The 15,355-nt window shown below is 38.7% G+C and overlaps 1 protein-coding gene across 7 annotated transcripts in view; it reads right to left on the bottom strand.

Moving 5' to 3' along the window:
* Snx25 (sorting nexin 25) overlaps positions 1–15,355 on the bottom strand; it is a 109,942-nt gene that overhangs the window by 28,433 nt on the left and 66,154 nt on the right. For 6 of the 7 annotated variants that reach the window (XR_007108322.1, XR_007108321.1, XM_047549494.1 and 3 more), the window contains exons 7-8: positions 3,888–3,923; positions 1,706–1,887 (exon numbers count right to left, since the gene is read on the bottom strand). Coding sequence is in view for 5 of the 7 variants with exons in the window: in XM_047549494.1 (XP_047405450.1) it covers positions 1,706–1,887; positions 3,888–3,923 (218 nt within the window). In the remaining 2 variants the exon portion in view is untranslated. The remainder of the gene's footprint in view (positions 1–1,705; positions 1,888–3,887; positions 3,924–15,355) is intronic. The other variant, XM_047549496.1, reaches the window with a different exon arrangement.

Raw genomic sequence — 15,355 nt, 5'->3', positions numbered from 1 at the left:
CACAAATCCTAACTCTATACACTACAAAGAGGCTTAAAAGAACTCAAATCAACTTTAGTTAGAGAAGATGGGGTCAACAGCTCCAGCAGTAGATGGAGCCAGGGGACCTTTCAGACTCAAGTACAGAATCTTGGACTATTGATACTATTCATTTTGGATTGGCCTTGGATGAAATGAATAAACTGATGTGAAAGTTGGTTATAAAGAAAAGGTTAGACGGTGTATTGTCACGTATTTCTAAATCCCATATATTTTCTACTATCTCTAATGGATCACTTACCTTTTTATTTTATAATTACCTTAAACTCTGAGAATAGGGATTTTATCATATTCATTTTGTATCCTAGTACCTAGCACTATGCTTGAGAGACTGTGGGCCCTCAATAATGTCTGCTAAATGAATAGATGAATTAAGAATGAACAGGACTTAGACCAAGACTTCATCTATGACAAATGGGTTGAGACTTTTATTTAAGAGACCAAAAGCTGAGGGAAAGGAAGAGGAGGGACAGTATTCGACCTGCCAAGTTACTCTAAGATTCACCAAAATGTGAAGTTTTCATTTTGGATCAAAATCCGAAATCTCAGAAAGTTTTCATTGCCAATAGCAAACTTAATAGACCTCTTATGGGCAGGGCACCCCTCTATAAAATAAGAGTGCCTCGAAACTGCATTTGTGCCATGTATGTAAGATACTGCAGAACCTGCCTAGAGAGGCTCTAATGGAGACTAGTCCAGGAACAAGTGAAAAGGTAAAAAGCACATCACTGGAATAGGGAGGCAGTGGAATGTGACAGATAAGCATCTGACCCAAGTCCAAGAAGAGCAGGAAAGATTAAGAAATCAAAACAGATGGTTAGAGGGTCAGGGTTGGGGTTAAATTATATGGATGCTGGTTTCTTTGTGACTAAACAACAGCTTACAAAAAAAAGGATCTTTAAGTCCTGTTCCCAGGTGGTACAGCCAAAATCCTCAGGGTATGCTGTGACAGTTTCCTTCCGTCCCAGCATGTTCCAGCTCTTGAAAGACAAACTTGGTCCTTTAGAGTTAGGACAGACACAAAAGTAGCACTAGATCATGTTCCTAGCCTCTGTAATTTAAAGACTTGGTATCAACACAGTTCGGAGTTTTGTAATACAAAAAATCATTGACATTATGGTTTAGAGAGAAAGCATATGAGACTTGTGATCAACAACATCTGTTTTTAATATAGTTCTGCCTCATCCTATCCATGTGACCTTAGGCAGGTTACTTAAATATACCATTTTATTATCTGAAAATGAAGATATCAAGTACATATTTCATAGCATTGTAGCAAGAGTTAAGCAAAATAACACTTGACATGCTTTCTACTTCACAGGTGGTTATTTCAATCCAGCTGGGAGTGAGTGACTTGATTGGGACCCCGCAAATAAAAACATGCTTCTCTGGAACTGGGGAACAACAAGGGGATGAAAAGATACACCTGCACATGCGCACACCTGCACACACTTGCCATGCCTACTTATCATGCTTATTACTACTGATAGAAGTCAAGGACACCAAGTAACAGGGTTCTTTGACTCAAAAAACAAGTATGTGGGTCTGTAGTTATGGAACATGTATCTTAAGTGGTATACTAAAAAGCTAAAAGACTATATATGTGCTTACATCATTGTTTATAATAAAATTGATAAGGTCAAAATAAGAAACCACAAAGTTCTACCTTCTGGTTTTGAGGCCCTTCCCCCTCATCCACGGCCCCATCCTCTTGCTGGTCATAGGCAGGACCTCCCAGGATTCTGATCCTCTTCTCACACTGCTTCTTTGCCACAGTCAGCTGGTTAATGTACCTTTTCATATTCCTGGCCCTCAGGAGATCAGCTTTCATGGCAGCAGATTCCTTACCTTGAATAGAAGCAATGAACAGTACCCAGTCAGAGGACAAGGTATAAAAGAGGGAACACAACAATTCTCTATACTTTGAAAAATAGCAAATATTAAGCAATAGAATAGAACTCATGATAAATACATCTATATTCCCAAATATCAGTAATTTCTAAATATAACACTGACAATTTAACTTGTGTAAAATATTCTTATTAAACCTCTGAACACAAAAGTTCACAAATCACTGTCTGTGTATTTAATATCTTGATATGGATGTGTATGCATTCTTATTTATAGGCCTGTACTGAGTGCTATGTGTCTGTCAGGCACTGGTTTGACTTTTGAGATTCAGGACCAATTGTTGAACCACAGAAACTTTTTAGAGTCAAGGAAAGAAGAAAACCAAAGATGATACAAGCAATTAAAAGTATAATGTGGGTTATAAAGAGATGAGCAGGTACCACTAAACTGTTTAATGGAGAATTCTAACCCAGGTTTCCTCAAGGAAATTACATTCATACATGAATATGGATACAGGATGGCAGACAGGAAAAACAGCAAGGTTGAAAGTGAGAACCCTAAGACAGGAAAGAAAATAAAACTTTGAGGCCCTGCATAGAAGATGCAAAAGGAAAGGGAGATTCAAAATGAATTTGAAATAGGCAGAAGCCAGGAGATGCAAAAATTTTGGGGTCTGAGGAAGAACTTTGTTCTTTAGCCCCAAAGTGAAGCTTTAAGTGGATTTTTAGCAGGGGTAGGCCATGAATGGATTTGTATTTTAAAAGATTACAAAGGAAGCAGGAGAAAAAAGTAGATGGAAGGTTCTAGTTAGAAAATCATTGCAGCAAAACTGCAGAGGGACAGAGTGATGGTCTAAACTAGATTCATGTCAGTGGCCTTAGAAAGAACTGGAAGTTTTGACGATGACAGACACTGTCATGACGATGACAGTGATCCACTGGACAGGGCAGAGGATAGGTTTCCCAAGGAATGAAAAGAAAACAGGTAAAGAGGTGTTAGATACAGCTTCTAGGTTTCTAACATGAGCAGTCATGCAGGTGGTGGAGCCAATTATGGATCAGAGAACAAGGCAGAAAAAGCAGGTATGTGGAAAATTATAAATTCAACTTTGGACAATGTGGTAGAGACTTTCCAAAGATAATTTCAATATCTTATGTTTCATTCTATTTTCACAATGTCACTTCTGATACTTTCCCTCTGAGAAGTAGAATATGTTTCCTTTCTTGAATATGAATGGGCTTATGATTATGCTGTAAATTCCAAGACTAGATTGTCAAAAGTCACTTACTTGGAACTCTGAGCCACCATGAACACCATCCACCTGCCCCAAGGCTTCCAAACAAAAGATTGAACAATCAGATAATGGGGAGATCTACATGGAGAGGAACCAAGGTTCCCTAAACCACAGCTCTGGTGAAGACCTTGGCCCAAATCCTGCACCAACTTGGCACCATGTGGAGTGCACTACCTCGAAAGCAAATTGTCTTAATCCAGCTGATGCCATGTGAAGCAGAGAAGTCATTCCTCCCAGCCTCTGCCAAAAGGTGAATTCATGAGCAAGATAAATGACTACAGTTTAAGAAACTGTAATTTAGGGTGGTATATTATATAGCAAATGATAACTAGAACAGGCAAAATGGGGTTGAGGACTTTTGATCTACCTAATAGGTTCACAAATGTTCAGCTCTGTGATGGTAACTGGCATCTGGGGAATGTGTAAAACAACACAGGAAAAAACAAAATGATCCCAGGATATGATATAAATAAACCTTACATTCAGTGGTAAGAGAAGACAAACTCAAAGGCCAGGTTACAGGTATATCTGTGTAAAAGCAGACACTTTATCTGTTTATACACTGCTGCATCTCCAGCATTTACAACAGTGCCAGGAAACCCAATAGGAACTCATGAAACAGTTGCTGAGTGGATGAATGAAATATGTCAAATTTTACTGAGAGGCCAATAACAATACAGCTAACATTTTGCTGAGTACTTACTATGTATCAGGCATTGTGCTCTTTCTAGAACTGTGGCTGTGAAGGAGAGAAACAGGGTAAAGTATTTATTTATCTTTTTTGCACTGGGGAATAAACCCAGGGGTGATTTACCACTGAGCTTCATCCCCAGCTCTTTTTAAATTTTGAGACAGGGTCTCACTAAGTTGCTTAGGGCCTCACTAAGTTGCTGAGGCTGGCTTTGAACATACAATCCTCCTTCCTCAGCCTCCCAAGTGGCTAGAATTACAGGCATGCGCCACCGAGTCTGGCTGAGTGAAGTATTCTTAACTCCCCCTGACAATCCATTGTTGCCAAGATCACTAGTGATCACATGCCAAATCCAGTGGAAAATTTTCAGTATAGTCTGCAATCAGAGTTGAGTCAAATTCTGACTGTTATTTATAAGCTATATGGCCTTGAGCAAGAATTTTTTAAAATTTAGTTTAAAAACAACTACATGGTTTGCTTCCTTAGATTAATATTACATAATTTAAACAAAACAGAAAACTCTTACAAAATTAATTAACTAATTATACTAAGTGTGAATGCAGTGGTGCTTTATAACTGAGCTATATCCTTGGCCTTTTTTATGTTTTATTTTGAGATAGGGTCTTGCTAAACTGCCCAATCTGGTCTCACACGTGCTAGAAGCTAGGATTACAAGTGTGTACCACTAAATCCAGCCTCTACAAAATTAGTTTAAAATGACTAAACATTGAGTCTTACCTTGTGGGGAATGGGCTGCCTTTGCATGTACAACCTGAAGGCTGGGTTCGGGTAAAAGAAGGTGTGTTTTGTTTGTTTGTTTAAAATGGGAGACAAGTGAGTGGTTTTAATGCTGTTGAGAAGAAAGCAGTTGAAGGCAAAAAGGGCCATAGATAGGGAATGGAATCTAGAAAAAAAGTGAAAAGATTAGCTTTGGAAAAAGGTGACCTCATTCGTGAGAGTAACATGGAAGGCAACCAAATCAATGTAAGACACAAGAAATTTGGAGAACGGTGGCTAGAAGTTGAAACAGTTCCTTTTACAAGGATTCTGTTTTCTCCAAATGAGTGAGGTTATCTGTATAGAGTGAGGTGGGTAAAAGTGAGTGATCAGAGGTGAGAAGAAAGTGGGGAAAGAGGGAGATCCACAGTAGAAAGCAGAAGAGTATACTCACCTCAGAAACTCAGTAAGATTGTTAGCAACGTTTAGGGCCTAAAAAACCACTAGATAAAATATAAATATCCTCCTTAGATATAGTAACTACTATGTAGGCAGTACAGATCATGCTCCCTGGAGGTGAGTCATGATGCATACACTTGGTGAGATTTGGAGCTACAATAATAAAAGACAAAGTTCTGCATTTAATTTCTTGGTTCCCCTCAGAGTGCAGTCTCAAATGTTTTTATAGACCCTCAGTGGAGACCTCAAATCCCTAGGATGCTCATTACCTCTCTCATGTCCCACTTAATAGTCAATGTGTGCCAATCCACAAAATAGTACCTTCACAAGCTGAGCAGTCATTAGAAATACTTAAACACGGCATCATAAAACATGTTTATCTGTCAGAAGCAACTTTCCCAATATTTGTCACAAAGGGTAATAGGCAGACTTCAGGTCAATAGATTATAGTGTTTAAGATGATCTGTCAGATATTATGGAATTTTTTCCATATATTTTCAATTTTTTTCCATATATTTTCAACAAGACTATAATAATGGTTTCCGAACTTGTTCTATGTTTGGCTATTCGAAGGCCCTGACCAAAGAACTCACTAATTCAGCATTTATCTCAACATGGGAAAATAGTATTTCAGAGTCCCCTGTGTGTGAGGATAAAGTTATACATAGTTGGCCCCAAATGAGTCTATTGCAAACTAAGATGCTTTGTGGATATACCTAAAGAAATGTATCTTTGGAAATGCATTTTCAGAAAAATATTTACTTTTTGAACCTTTCGTTAAACTTTTAGACATTTAACGTTTTAATTACCCTGAAATTCAGGGACAAACGTTGTCTTTGAGAAAACAAACTCTTAATTTGGGGTTAAAACATGTGAATACAGAGAGACGCGTCTAGGAAGAAAATGGTACACATTTATCAACTACCACATTCTTTTTCTCCATGGAAAGCTTGAAAGCCATTTTAAAGAACAAAAACTAGAAGCAAATTCCAAAGAGAAGGAAGAATGAAAGAGAATAAACCTTCCCTTAAAACCCAGCTGCAAGGCTGAGAAGAATATTCTCGTGTTCGGCTTCAACGTAGCCTGCTCACGTGAATGCGCTCTGTTTGTTAAAGGGTGATACAAAGCCATTGTCTGATCACAAAGCTTGTTGCTAACAAATGCAGTAGCAGCTTGTTGCTTAGACACTTCTGTTTATTTTTGCCTCAGAAAACTAATGCTACGAGTTAAAGTGACTAACATGGAGCGCATGCAGCCCGTGCTTCTGGCATGCAAAAATCCTTGTAAATCCAGCCACGCAGATGAATACACTCCTTTGTGGCCTTGAAACCATTCATCCAAGAAATATTCATGTCAAGAAAAGTATAGGCAAGCGGGTGTGCGACAACATGCTGTGACCCAGCTCAAGCCAGATTCATATAGCCAGTTTCTGTGCAGTCTAAAGTAGTAACGCTGTGCATTGTTAAAACTGGGCTAATCACACACCATTTAATCTAGCTTAGAAAAAGAAGGCCAAGATGACAAACAGTGGCCGGTGAAGTGTCGGGTGGCAGCTCTTTAAATTGGTGCCAAGATGAAATCAAGTGATACAATATTCTAAAGCAATTAATTATACTTCTACTTTTTCCCCTCCTGGATAGTCGAGATTCTATTGAGAACACAGCAAAAACAAATGGATTAATGTGCTGAAAAAGACATTTAGATTATACATTAGGTGGACTGTTCTAGCCATGACACTACAACAGACTTATGAATAACATCTTAGAAATGCCTTTTGCTATCAATCTGCCCATGATGTGACTTGTTCTTAAGCAAGTGAAGTGCCTTGAATAAAACATCAAAGAACAACAGTTAGGAGCTATTTCTCACGAGGCAACAGAGAGTAAAGCAATTTACAGTGCAAACTGATGACTCTAGAAACAGCATGTATAACTGGTTAAAAAGGACACCTCTATATTTTTCAGGTATAAAAAAAGGTCAACAGAAAATTATTCTTCCGTCACAGTATGCTACTATATTCCCAAGCATACTAACAGTAGCATTCTCAGCAGACTGAAGAGTTTAAAGGAGAACTCACAGCAGTGTTTCTCAATCTTGTGGGCATTTGGGGCCGGGCTGTAACTGCTGTGGAGGGCTGTCCTGTGTATTGCAGGAATATTAAGTAGCATCCCTAACCTCCACCACTAGATGCCAGTAGCATCCCTTCTCCCAGAAATGGTCACCAAAAATGACTCCAGACACTGTCAGATGGGAGCAAAACTCACCCAAACCTTACCAGGTCCCAAGGAGAAGTACTGACAGAGAAGTACACCTTCTGTGACCACAGAGGGGACAAGGCTGCACACGCTTCCCTTCTCCCGACTGCTCAACATGGGGTCTCTTCTCTGCAGAATTCACACATTTTCTCACAGTCCCCCAGCAGTCAAGGTAAGAAATAGGGACTTCACTTCCTCAATAAAAAATGCTGGGCCTTCATTCCTTAACCCATATGTACTCTAACAGCCAAACAGCCTTTGAATCTTCTTGTACATTTAAATAGAAGCTTTACCGAATCCTCTTGATGGAAGATGTATTAGTCAGCTTCTTGTCACTGTGACCAAAATAACCAACAAGAACAACTTACAGAAGTTTCTTTTGATTCACAGTTTCAGAGATTTAGTCCATGATGGGCTGACTCCATTGCTCTAGGGCCAAGGTGAGGCAGAACATCATGGCAGAAGGGTGGGGTGGAGGAACGTAGCTCCATTCATGGCAAGAAAAGGGAAGGGGCCACAGGGAAGACACACCCTTCCAGGACGCAGCCCCAGTGACACAACTCTAGTCATGCCCCACCTGTCTATAGTTACCACGTAGTCAGTCCATATAAACTAGGATGGACTGATGGGTTACAGCTTTCATAATCTAATCATCTTACCTTTGAATAGTCCTGCATTAATACAGGAGTTTTGGGGGGACCCCTCATAATAGGTATATATTCTCACAGGGATTAGTCAAGTTTCAAAATGAGTTAATGGTACTTGATTTCCTGACATGAAGCTGGCAACAATTCTCAATAGTTACTGTCACAAACTTCTTCAAAATTATCTGAAAATCACCTCAAAAGCTTCTCAGAAACTGAAAAAATATTTACCTTGCTTTTCAATTTGAGGCTGGTATGTGCTTTAAAAAAAAAAAAAAAAAGGATTCTCTTATCACATCAAACACCTGGAATTCCATAGTCTAAAGTGTCACTCCACTTTAGTAGAGAGCATACTTGAGGAATATGAAGAAACCAGCAAGAGTTGATGGTAGACCCACTCACTTGACAGTGGAAAAGACCACAGAAACCTCACAGACCTTGGGTGGCCTAGTCAGAATATGCCTGCAGCCTGCCTTCCACTGCCTTCCTCTGATGTCTCAAGTGCTGGAATTTCTCGCATTTCCTTTGGTTTAAGGCCCTGAAATATGCTTACATTTTACAGGTAAATATATCACAGCGATTAAATTCACACATTACATTCAGAATCCTATTTCCAAATTAGCACTGTGAGGCGAACGAATCTGATAGACACTCTTAGAATATAGACTGGATTCATACCATTTTTAAGTGTTGAGCATGACTCTCATAACATCTACCCATGTAAATAAGTAGTGCAGTGGAAAGAGTTCAGGACTGAAAATCAGGAGACCTGAGTTCAAGTTCTGAATCGTGTGGGTGACTAACTAGTTCTACGTTCAAAGGAGGCAAATTGTTTAACATCTCCGGACTTGAACTTTATTTTACAAAATGTAGGTGCTAGAAAATGTGACAAGTATAGTTTTCTAGGGGGAGAGAGTAGGAGTAGAGTTGACTATAAAAAAATCATAGACTACAATGAATGCAATGGAAGTGCCTGAGCCCTTAGTGTTTCAAGGCAGAGAACAGAGGGGAGCTAGGTAGCGATACAGGGGCTGGGAAGTTATACTCACAGTCGAGGACTGGGCAGGGAGAAACCACAGCAAGAGTCCCCATCGCAATGGCAGAAAATAGCCCAGGGTCTCGTCTTAATCCATTCAGACCTCCATTAAAAAATACCCATAAACAGATACATTGAAAAACAATAGTAATTTGTTATTCTGGAGGCTGTAAAGTCCAAAATCAATGTGTCATCAGATGTGGTGTCTTCTTGACATGTTTTCACATGGTGCAAGGGACCCCGGAGCTCTCTCAGACTTTTAAGGGCACTAACCCCACTCAAAGACTCCATCTTCTAATATCATCAGGTTTCAACATGTGTTTAGGAGACATAAATACTCAAATCATAGCAGATCTTGTAAGTTTAGTTCATTTATAAATTAGCGACTATTTGTATCACTACACTGCAATGCTAAAACATCCAATAAAATCGAAGCATTAGAGACGACCCTGAAAATTCACTAGAACCCACAGGTTAGCTCCCTTCTCTCATGCAGAGATGCCTTTAAACTCTAGACTGGACAATGAAACTATACAATACCATTAAAAAAAATTCCTAACTATTACAGAAATTGTTACAGAAAGTAACAGTGTATGTGTGTTTATGCATGTATATATACATATTTGATATAATTTTTGTTTTCTACTGTTCTACTTGATCTATTAAATTCTATAACCATTTAGTTATACTTGGGTAAGACAGAATGTTTTATTCAATTTTATCAAATGAATAAAAAGTCTATATTGTGAGTCTATCACTCTTAAGTATGTACTACAGAGATTTCTGGCACACTCAAATCAACTTCATGTCCTTTGCTTTATTCAGCTGAATAAGTGTTACTCTTGAATTGCCTTAACTATTCTTGATAACACTGCAGGGTTCAGAACAGCAGAGGAGATAGTTTTAAATAAGGCAGCTGACATGGAGGACTTATTTGCATCAAACTACAGGGGGAAACTTCATATATGTCTCATTATTACTAGAATTCCTATACTTGGGTAGCTTCTTAGGTGGCTTATTTTAACAGACTATTTCTGAACTGCTCTGTCCATTCTGCCTAGTTATAAATATAAAGCTATAAAGTTATATATTAAATGCAAATATAAATACACCAATGGCTCTGTGTCATCTGCACTAGTGGTTCTGAAGTGTGATTCCTGGATAAGCAGCACCAGCCTCACCAGGGAGCCTGTGAGCAGTGCAAACCCCTAAGGCCCACACAGATCAGCAGTCAGAAACTCTGAAATACAGCTGAGGAATCTGCTTTTAGTAAGCCTCTAAGTGAGACTGACACATTTGGAACTACTGCTCTACAGACATAAGTCTAAACTTCTGAGGATGGTTTCAGGGTTCTTTCTGACTGGCCCGTTTACTTATCCTGCCTCTCACTTCACATGAGTTATTTCCTAACTCTCTTCTTTGTCATCAACATGTGGTACCATCTGCCCATATCCACGAGACAAACCCAAATTGGAATGAGAGCCACTCAACCTTTAGGACTCAACCTAGTGTTACTCTTGATCTGTGTTCCAGATAGGGTTGATAACCCTAGACTTCTGTGCCACTACTTATCATGAACAAGCAACTCTCCCTGCATTTATCAAACAGCATCATCATGTTGTACGTGTCTACTGTGTCCTCATAAGACTATGAGCTCCTTAAGTCAGAGAGTTTTATTCATTGCACTGCTGTACCTAACCCACAATGGTACTCAGAAAATGTTTTCTAAATAACCTAAAACCCACTTGTAGTGATTAAGCTGTCCTCTTGAGAAACTCTCTACTGACATGAGATGTCCTAAGAGAACTCAAGAGCTCTCTCATCTACCTACATTCAGGGGAGGCAGGGTTGTAAACAGAGAAGAAAGAGATTTTAGATATTAAACACAAAGGACAGGTAGGGGTTACCCAGGCAGAGAGAGATTGAGAGAAAGGCAGCATTTCAAGAAGAAAGAGAGCATGCAAAAACTATGAGACAGGAGGAACCAATGTGGTGAGCTCAGGAACAAGAATAATTCATGTGGCTGAAGTGCAAAGAGAAGGGGTGGAATGGCAGGAAGTGGAAATTAATACAGGGACAGAGGCCAGAGTAAGACCTTGACTTTTAAAAAAATCACTATGACTTAAGCATGAAAATATGTATTAAATAGGGGAAGGGAACAGAACTAGTCAACAATGTCAAACGCTGTCCAACATCATGAAGATGAGGACCAGAAAAAAAAAATCATTGAAATTAGTATGATTTCTCAAATTCCATGACCAACAAGCAATTCATGTAACTCCAGGGGGTACATTTCAGGCCTCAGTCAATAAACTTGGTCCCAGATTTGAATAAGGTCAGAGCAAGAAAATTTTGTGTGCAAAAAATTAAAACTTCTGAGATTCATTGTTTCAAATGGTTTAGTATAAATAAGTTTTCTTTTTTAAAGGTTCAGTGTAACAGTGGTTCACTTTATGCTGTGAATATAACCCTTGCTGCTCTGTCACTGCAACTACAACTTATTTTTAAAATGGACGTTTCTTTTCCTCTCTCCCTGCTCCTCCCTAATCTCTTCCCCTCCAAAATTTCAGAGGAAACAAGATTACCTTTCTTCCCCATCCTAGGCAGAATTATCTGTCCCTAAGTACATACCCACCATAGGAATGACATAATCCAGACTTTGGGGATGGAACCAGAAGATCTTAGAAATGACAATCTCCCAAATTAATACGTGAATTACAACAGAGAACTCATGGAATGTAGTCTTTGAGTCACCTCTTTAAAAGCCCCCTGTTCCTGCTGATGGGCAGAATCACAGACTTTGGGACAGGAGTCCCCCGTGTTTCTCCTTTGCTAGCAAAGCAATAAACCTACTTTTTTCCTTTTTCTCAAAACTGTGTCCTTGTTATTGGGTTGGCACTGGGGACAAGAACAGAACTTTCAGCAACATCAGTAACTCTGGGCACCATGCACATTAGACAAGTACTCTACCACTGAGCTACATCTCCAATCCTATATTCATAAGTTTTCTGTAGGAACCTTTCCCATTATACCTAGTGTAATTTTCTTACTCATAGAAAAGATGAGTTAGTTGGTCACTTTTATTCTTCTCTACTTTATTCCTTGCTAGAGTCACTGATCCCTAAATGAAGGACTATTAGGGGACCAAGTAAGCCTGCAGGCACTTGCCTCCGAGTTTTGCTCTACCTAGGAATAGAAATGCTAGTCATGTGTTAATTCCATGCCTAAAATTTTGAGAAACTACCAACTGTTTTCCATTTTCCATTTCTACTGGGAATGAATAAGGGTTTCAATTACTCCATATCCTCACCAGCATATTATTAGCTATTTTAGTTACCCTGGTAGGTATGAAGTGGTATCTCCTGTTAGTTTTGATTTGTGTTTCCCTAATATATATAATGATGTTGAGCAGGTTTTCATTTGTTTACTGGACATTTGTATATCTTTGTAGAAATGTCTACAAATCTTTTTGCCATTTTCAACTTGAATTATTTGTCTTTTGATTATTGAAATATAAGAGTTCTTTCCATATTCTTGACATAAGCTCCCTGTCAGATATGATTTGTAAATATTTTTCTCATTCTGCATTGTTTTTTCTTAATAATGTCCTTTGACATACGCAAGTTTTTAAGTTTTAAAGTCCAACTTACTATTTTTTGTTGCTTATGAATTAAGATAAGGTCAATTAAGATAAGGTGTTGTTACAGTAGGCTCTAATCCAATAGGACAGGTGTCCTTGTAATCATAGGAAATTTATATACAAAGGAAAGACAATGTGAAGATAAATGGAGAAAATGGCCATCTACAGCAGTATCCACTTTTGCACAGTGGATACATTCCAAGAACCCCAGTGAATGCCTGGGATTTCAGATAGTACCACACCTTTATGTATATGTAATTTATAAATATAATATATACATATACACACACATACGAACATACATATATTGTGCTTTTCTTATGCATATATAACTTGATAAAGTTTAATTTATAAACTAGGCAAGTCAGATATTAACAATGACAATAATAGAATAGACCAACTATAACAATATACTATAATAAAATTGCCAGCATTGGCATCACTTTTCTTGCATTTGGGGACATTATTAAGTTAAATATGGGTTACTGGAACACATACATAGTCAATCTGATAAAAAAGATGGCTCCTGAGTGACTAATGGGCAGGTAGCATACACAGTATGGATACACAAGATGTCCTAGAGAGGATGGAGCAAATGGTTTGAGGTTTCATTATGTTACACGGAATAGTGTACAATTTAAAACTTATAAATTATTTCTGGAAGTTTCCATTTAATATTTTTGGACCACAGTTGGTTGTGAGTAACTAACGTAAGGGAAACTACTGTAGAACCATGGAGAAAGGTCTGGAACTGATCCTTCGCTCATGGTCCTCAGAAGGAACTAAAAACTTTATCTAAGACTTCTAGTCTCCAGAACCATGAGAACATAAATTTCTGCCATTTAAGTCACCTACTCTGTAGGACTTTGTCAGCAGACTGAACAACTAAAATAACAAATTAAGAAAGGTATTTTTCTGACTCAACTCATGATAATAGAGAGGAGCACTCATAGAAGGTAATCATGGGGAGGATAAATCCTTATTTGTATTCTCTTTTAAAATATCTGTCAAAATGTCTGAAAGTGAAGTTTTTCCCCTTCAAGAACAATGAGAATTAGGAGAGTAAAAGAACTATTCTCTCAAAGGAATTCATCAGATCAGGTTCCTTTGCTCAAAAGCTTACAAAGACTTCCTCATTCAGAGTCAAGGCCAAAGTCCCCTCAGTAGCAGTAAAGGCCCTTCTTGATTGGGCCTTGGAGCTGTTGAGCTTCCCAATTCCAACTAAGCTCTTCCTCAAACAAGTCTGCAGGCAATGCTCAAGGTCACCATCTGGTGAGGTCTTCCCCATCACACTATTTGAATGCACTATCAGCCTCCCCTCCAGCTGTACTAACATTCCCTACCACCCCATTTCCCCCAAAACACATACCTTTTTTCTCCAAGGCACACATCATCACCTGAAATATTGATTGTGGATTTTATTTATTGCCTAATTGCCTCCCAGCCTGGTTTAGAGACTCAATGGATGCAGAAATTTCTAGGTACTCATAAATTTGAACATATTTGCACGGCCCTCCTCACTGAGCTAAGATTAAAAACTAGTGCCTCTTCACAGTTGATACCTTTGTAACAATGGTCCACTGTATGCTTTGCATATAGCCCTTGATCCTCTGCCACTAAAACTTATTTTTAAAAGGGACAGGTTTCTCTTCCTCTCTCCTTCCCACTCCCTAATTTTGGGAGAAACAGGATTACCTTTCTTCCCCAATTATCTGTCCTTGAGCACACACTCACCATAGGAACTAAATAATTCAGACCTGGGGATGGCACCAGAAAGAAGCTCTAAAAAATGACTATCTTCCAAATTAACAAGTGAATTACAGCTGTGTACAGAGAATGTAGCCTTTGAAGCATTTCTTTAAAATGCCCATTTCCCCTGATGGGCAGAATCACAGCCTCTGGGAGAGATGTCCCCAGTGTTTCTCCTTTGCTAGCAAAGCAACAAAAAACTTCTTTTTCCTTTTTCTCAAAACTGTGTCCTGGTTACTGGGAATAAAGACAAAGCTTTCATAACACCTTCCTGTCCTTTTTTTACATAACTACTACCTTCTGTCAGTGACTCAAGGAGAAAGAAAAAGTCCCCAAACCAATATACCAATATTCATTCCCTTTGCTTCTCTGTGCTAACTAGAAACCTGGGGAGAGAGCATGTTTTAAAGCTTCCGGCCCAAGGTTTCCCTGTCCCTGTTTTTTTTTTTTTAAATCACCCTGACAGGAAGACTTTAGTGGGCCTGGAGATTTTTGTGAAAAGTCCACTATGGGGTGAAAGTAGTGTTTTGCCTCTCAACAGCAAATCAAGGTTTGCTTTACACTCCAGATTTTAATATGTCCCCCCAACTTCCTATATGTGAGGGGAATATGCTAGCACCAGCAAACTACAAGGGAGCTGGAAGCCATCCACACACCTTACTATTGCTCCGAATCAAGCCTGGATATAAACCTTACTTCATTTGAAGAGAAACAAACAGATAAAATAGAGTGTATATGCGCGCGCGCGCGCGCGTGTGTGTGTGTATGTGTGTGTGTGTGTGTGTATAAAATCAACAACACTAATGTAAAGAGAAAAAACCATTAGCAATCTAAATGTTCAACTAAAGGAAAAGATTAAGTGAATTATGAAACAGCACTCACTAGTTATTTAAATGACTATCAAGATCATATATCAAGACAAATATTAATGAATAAGAAGTTTAAACCTCAATGAGAAAAAAATGTATAATCATGTTTAG

Source organism: Sciurus carolinensis, chromosome 4, assembly GCF_902686445.1.
Source record: "Sciurus carolinensis chromosome 4, mSciCar1.2, whole genome shotgun sequence".
NCBI classification, from domain to species: Eukaryota; Metazoa; Chordata; class Mammalia; order Rodentia; family Sciuridae; genus Sciurus; species Sciurus carolinensis.
The sequence above is the reverse complement of the archived record's forward strand: the minus strand, read 5'-3'. Positions and strand labels throughout refer to the sequence as shown.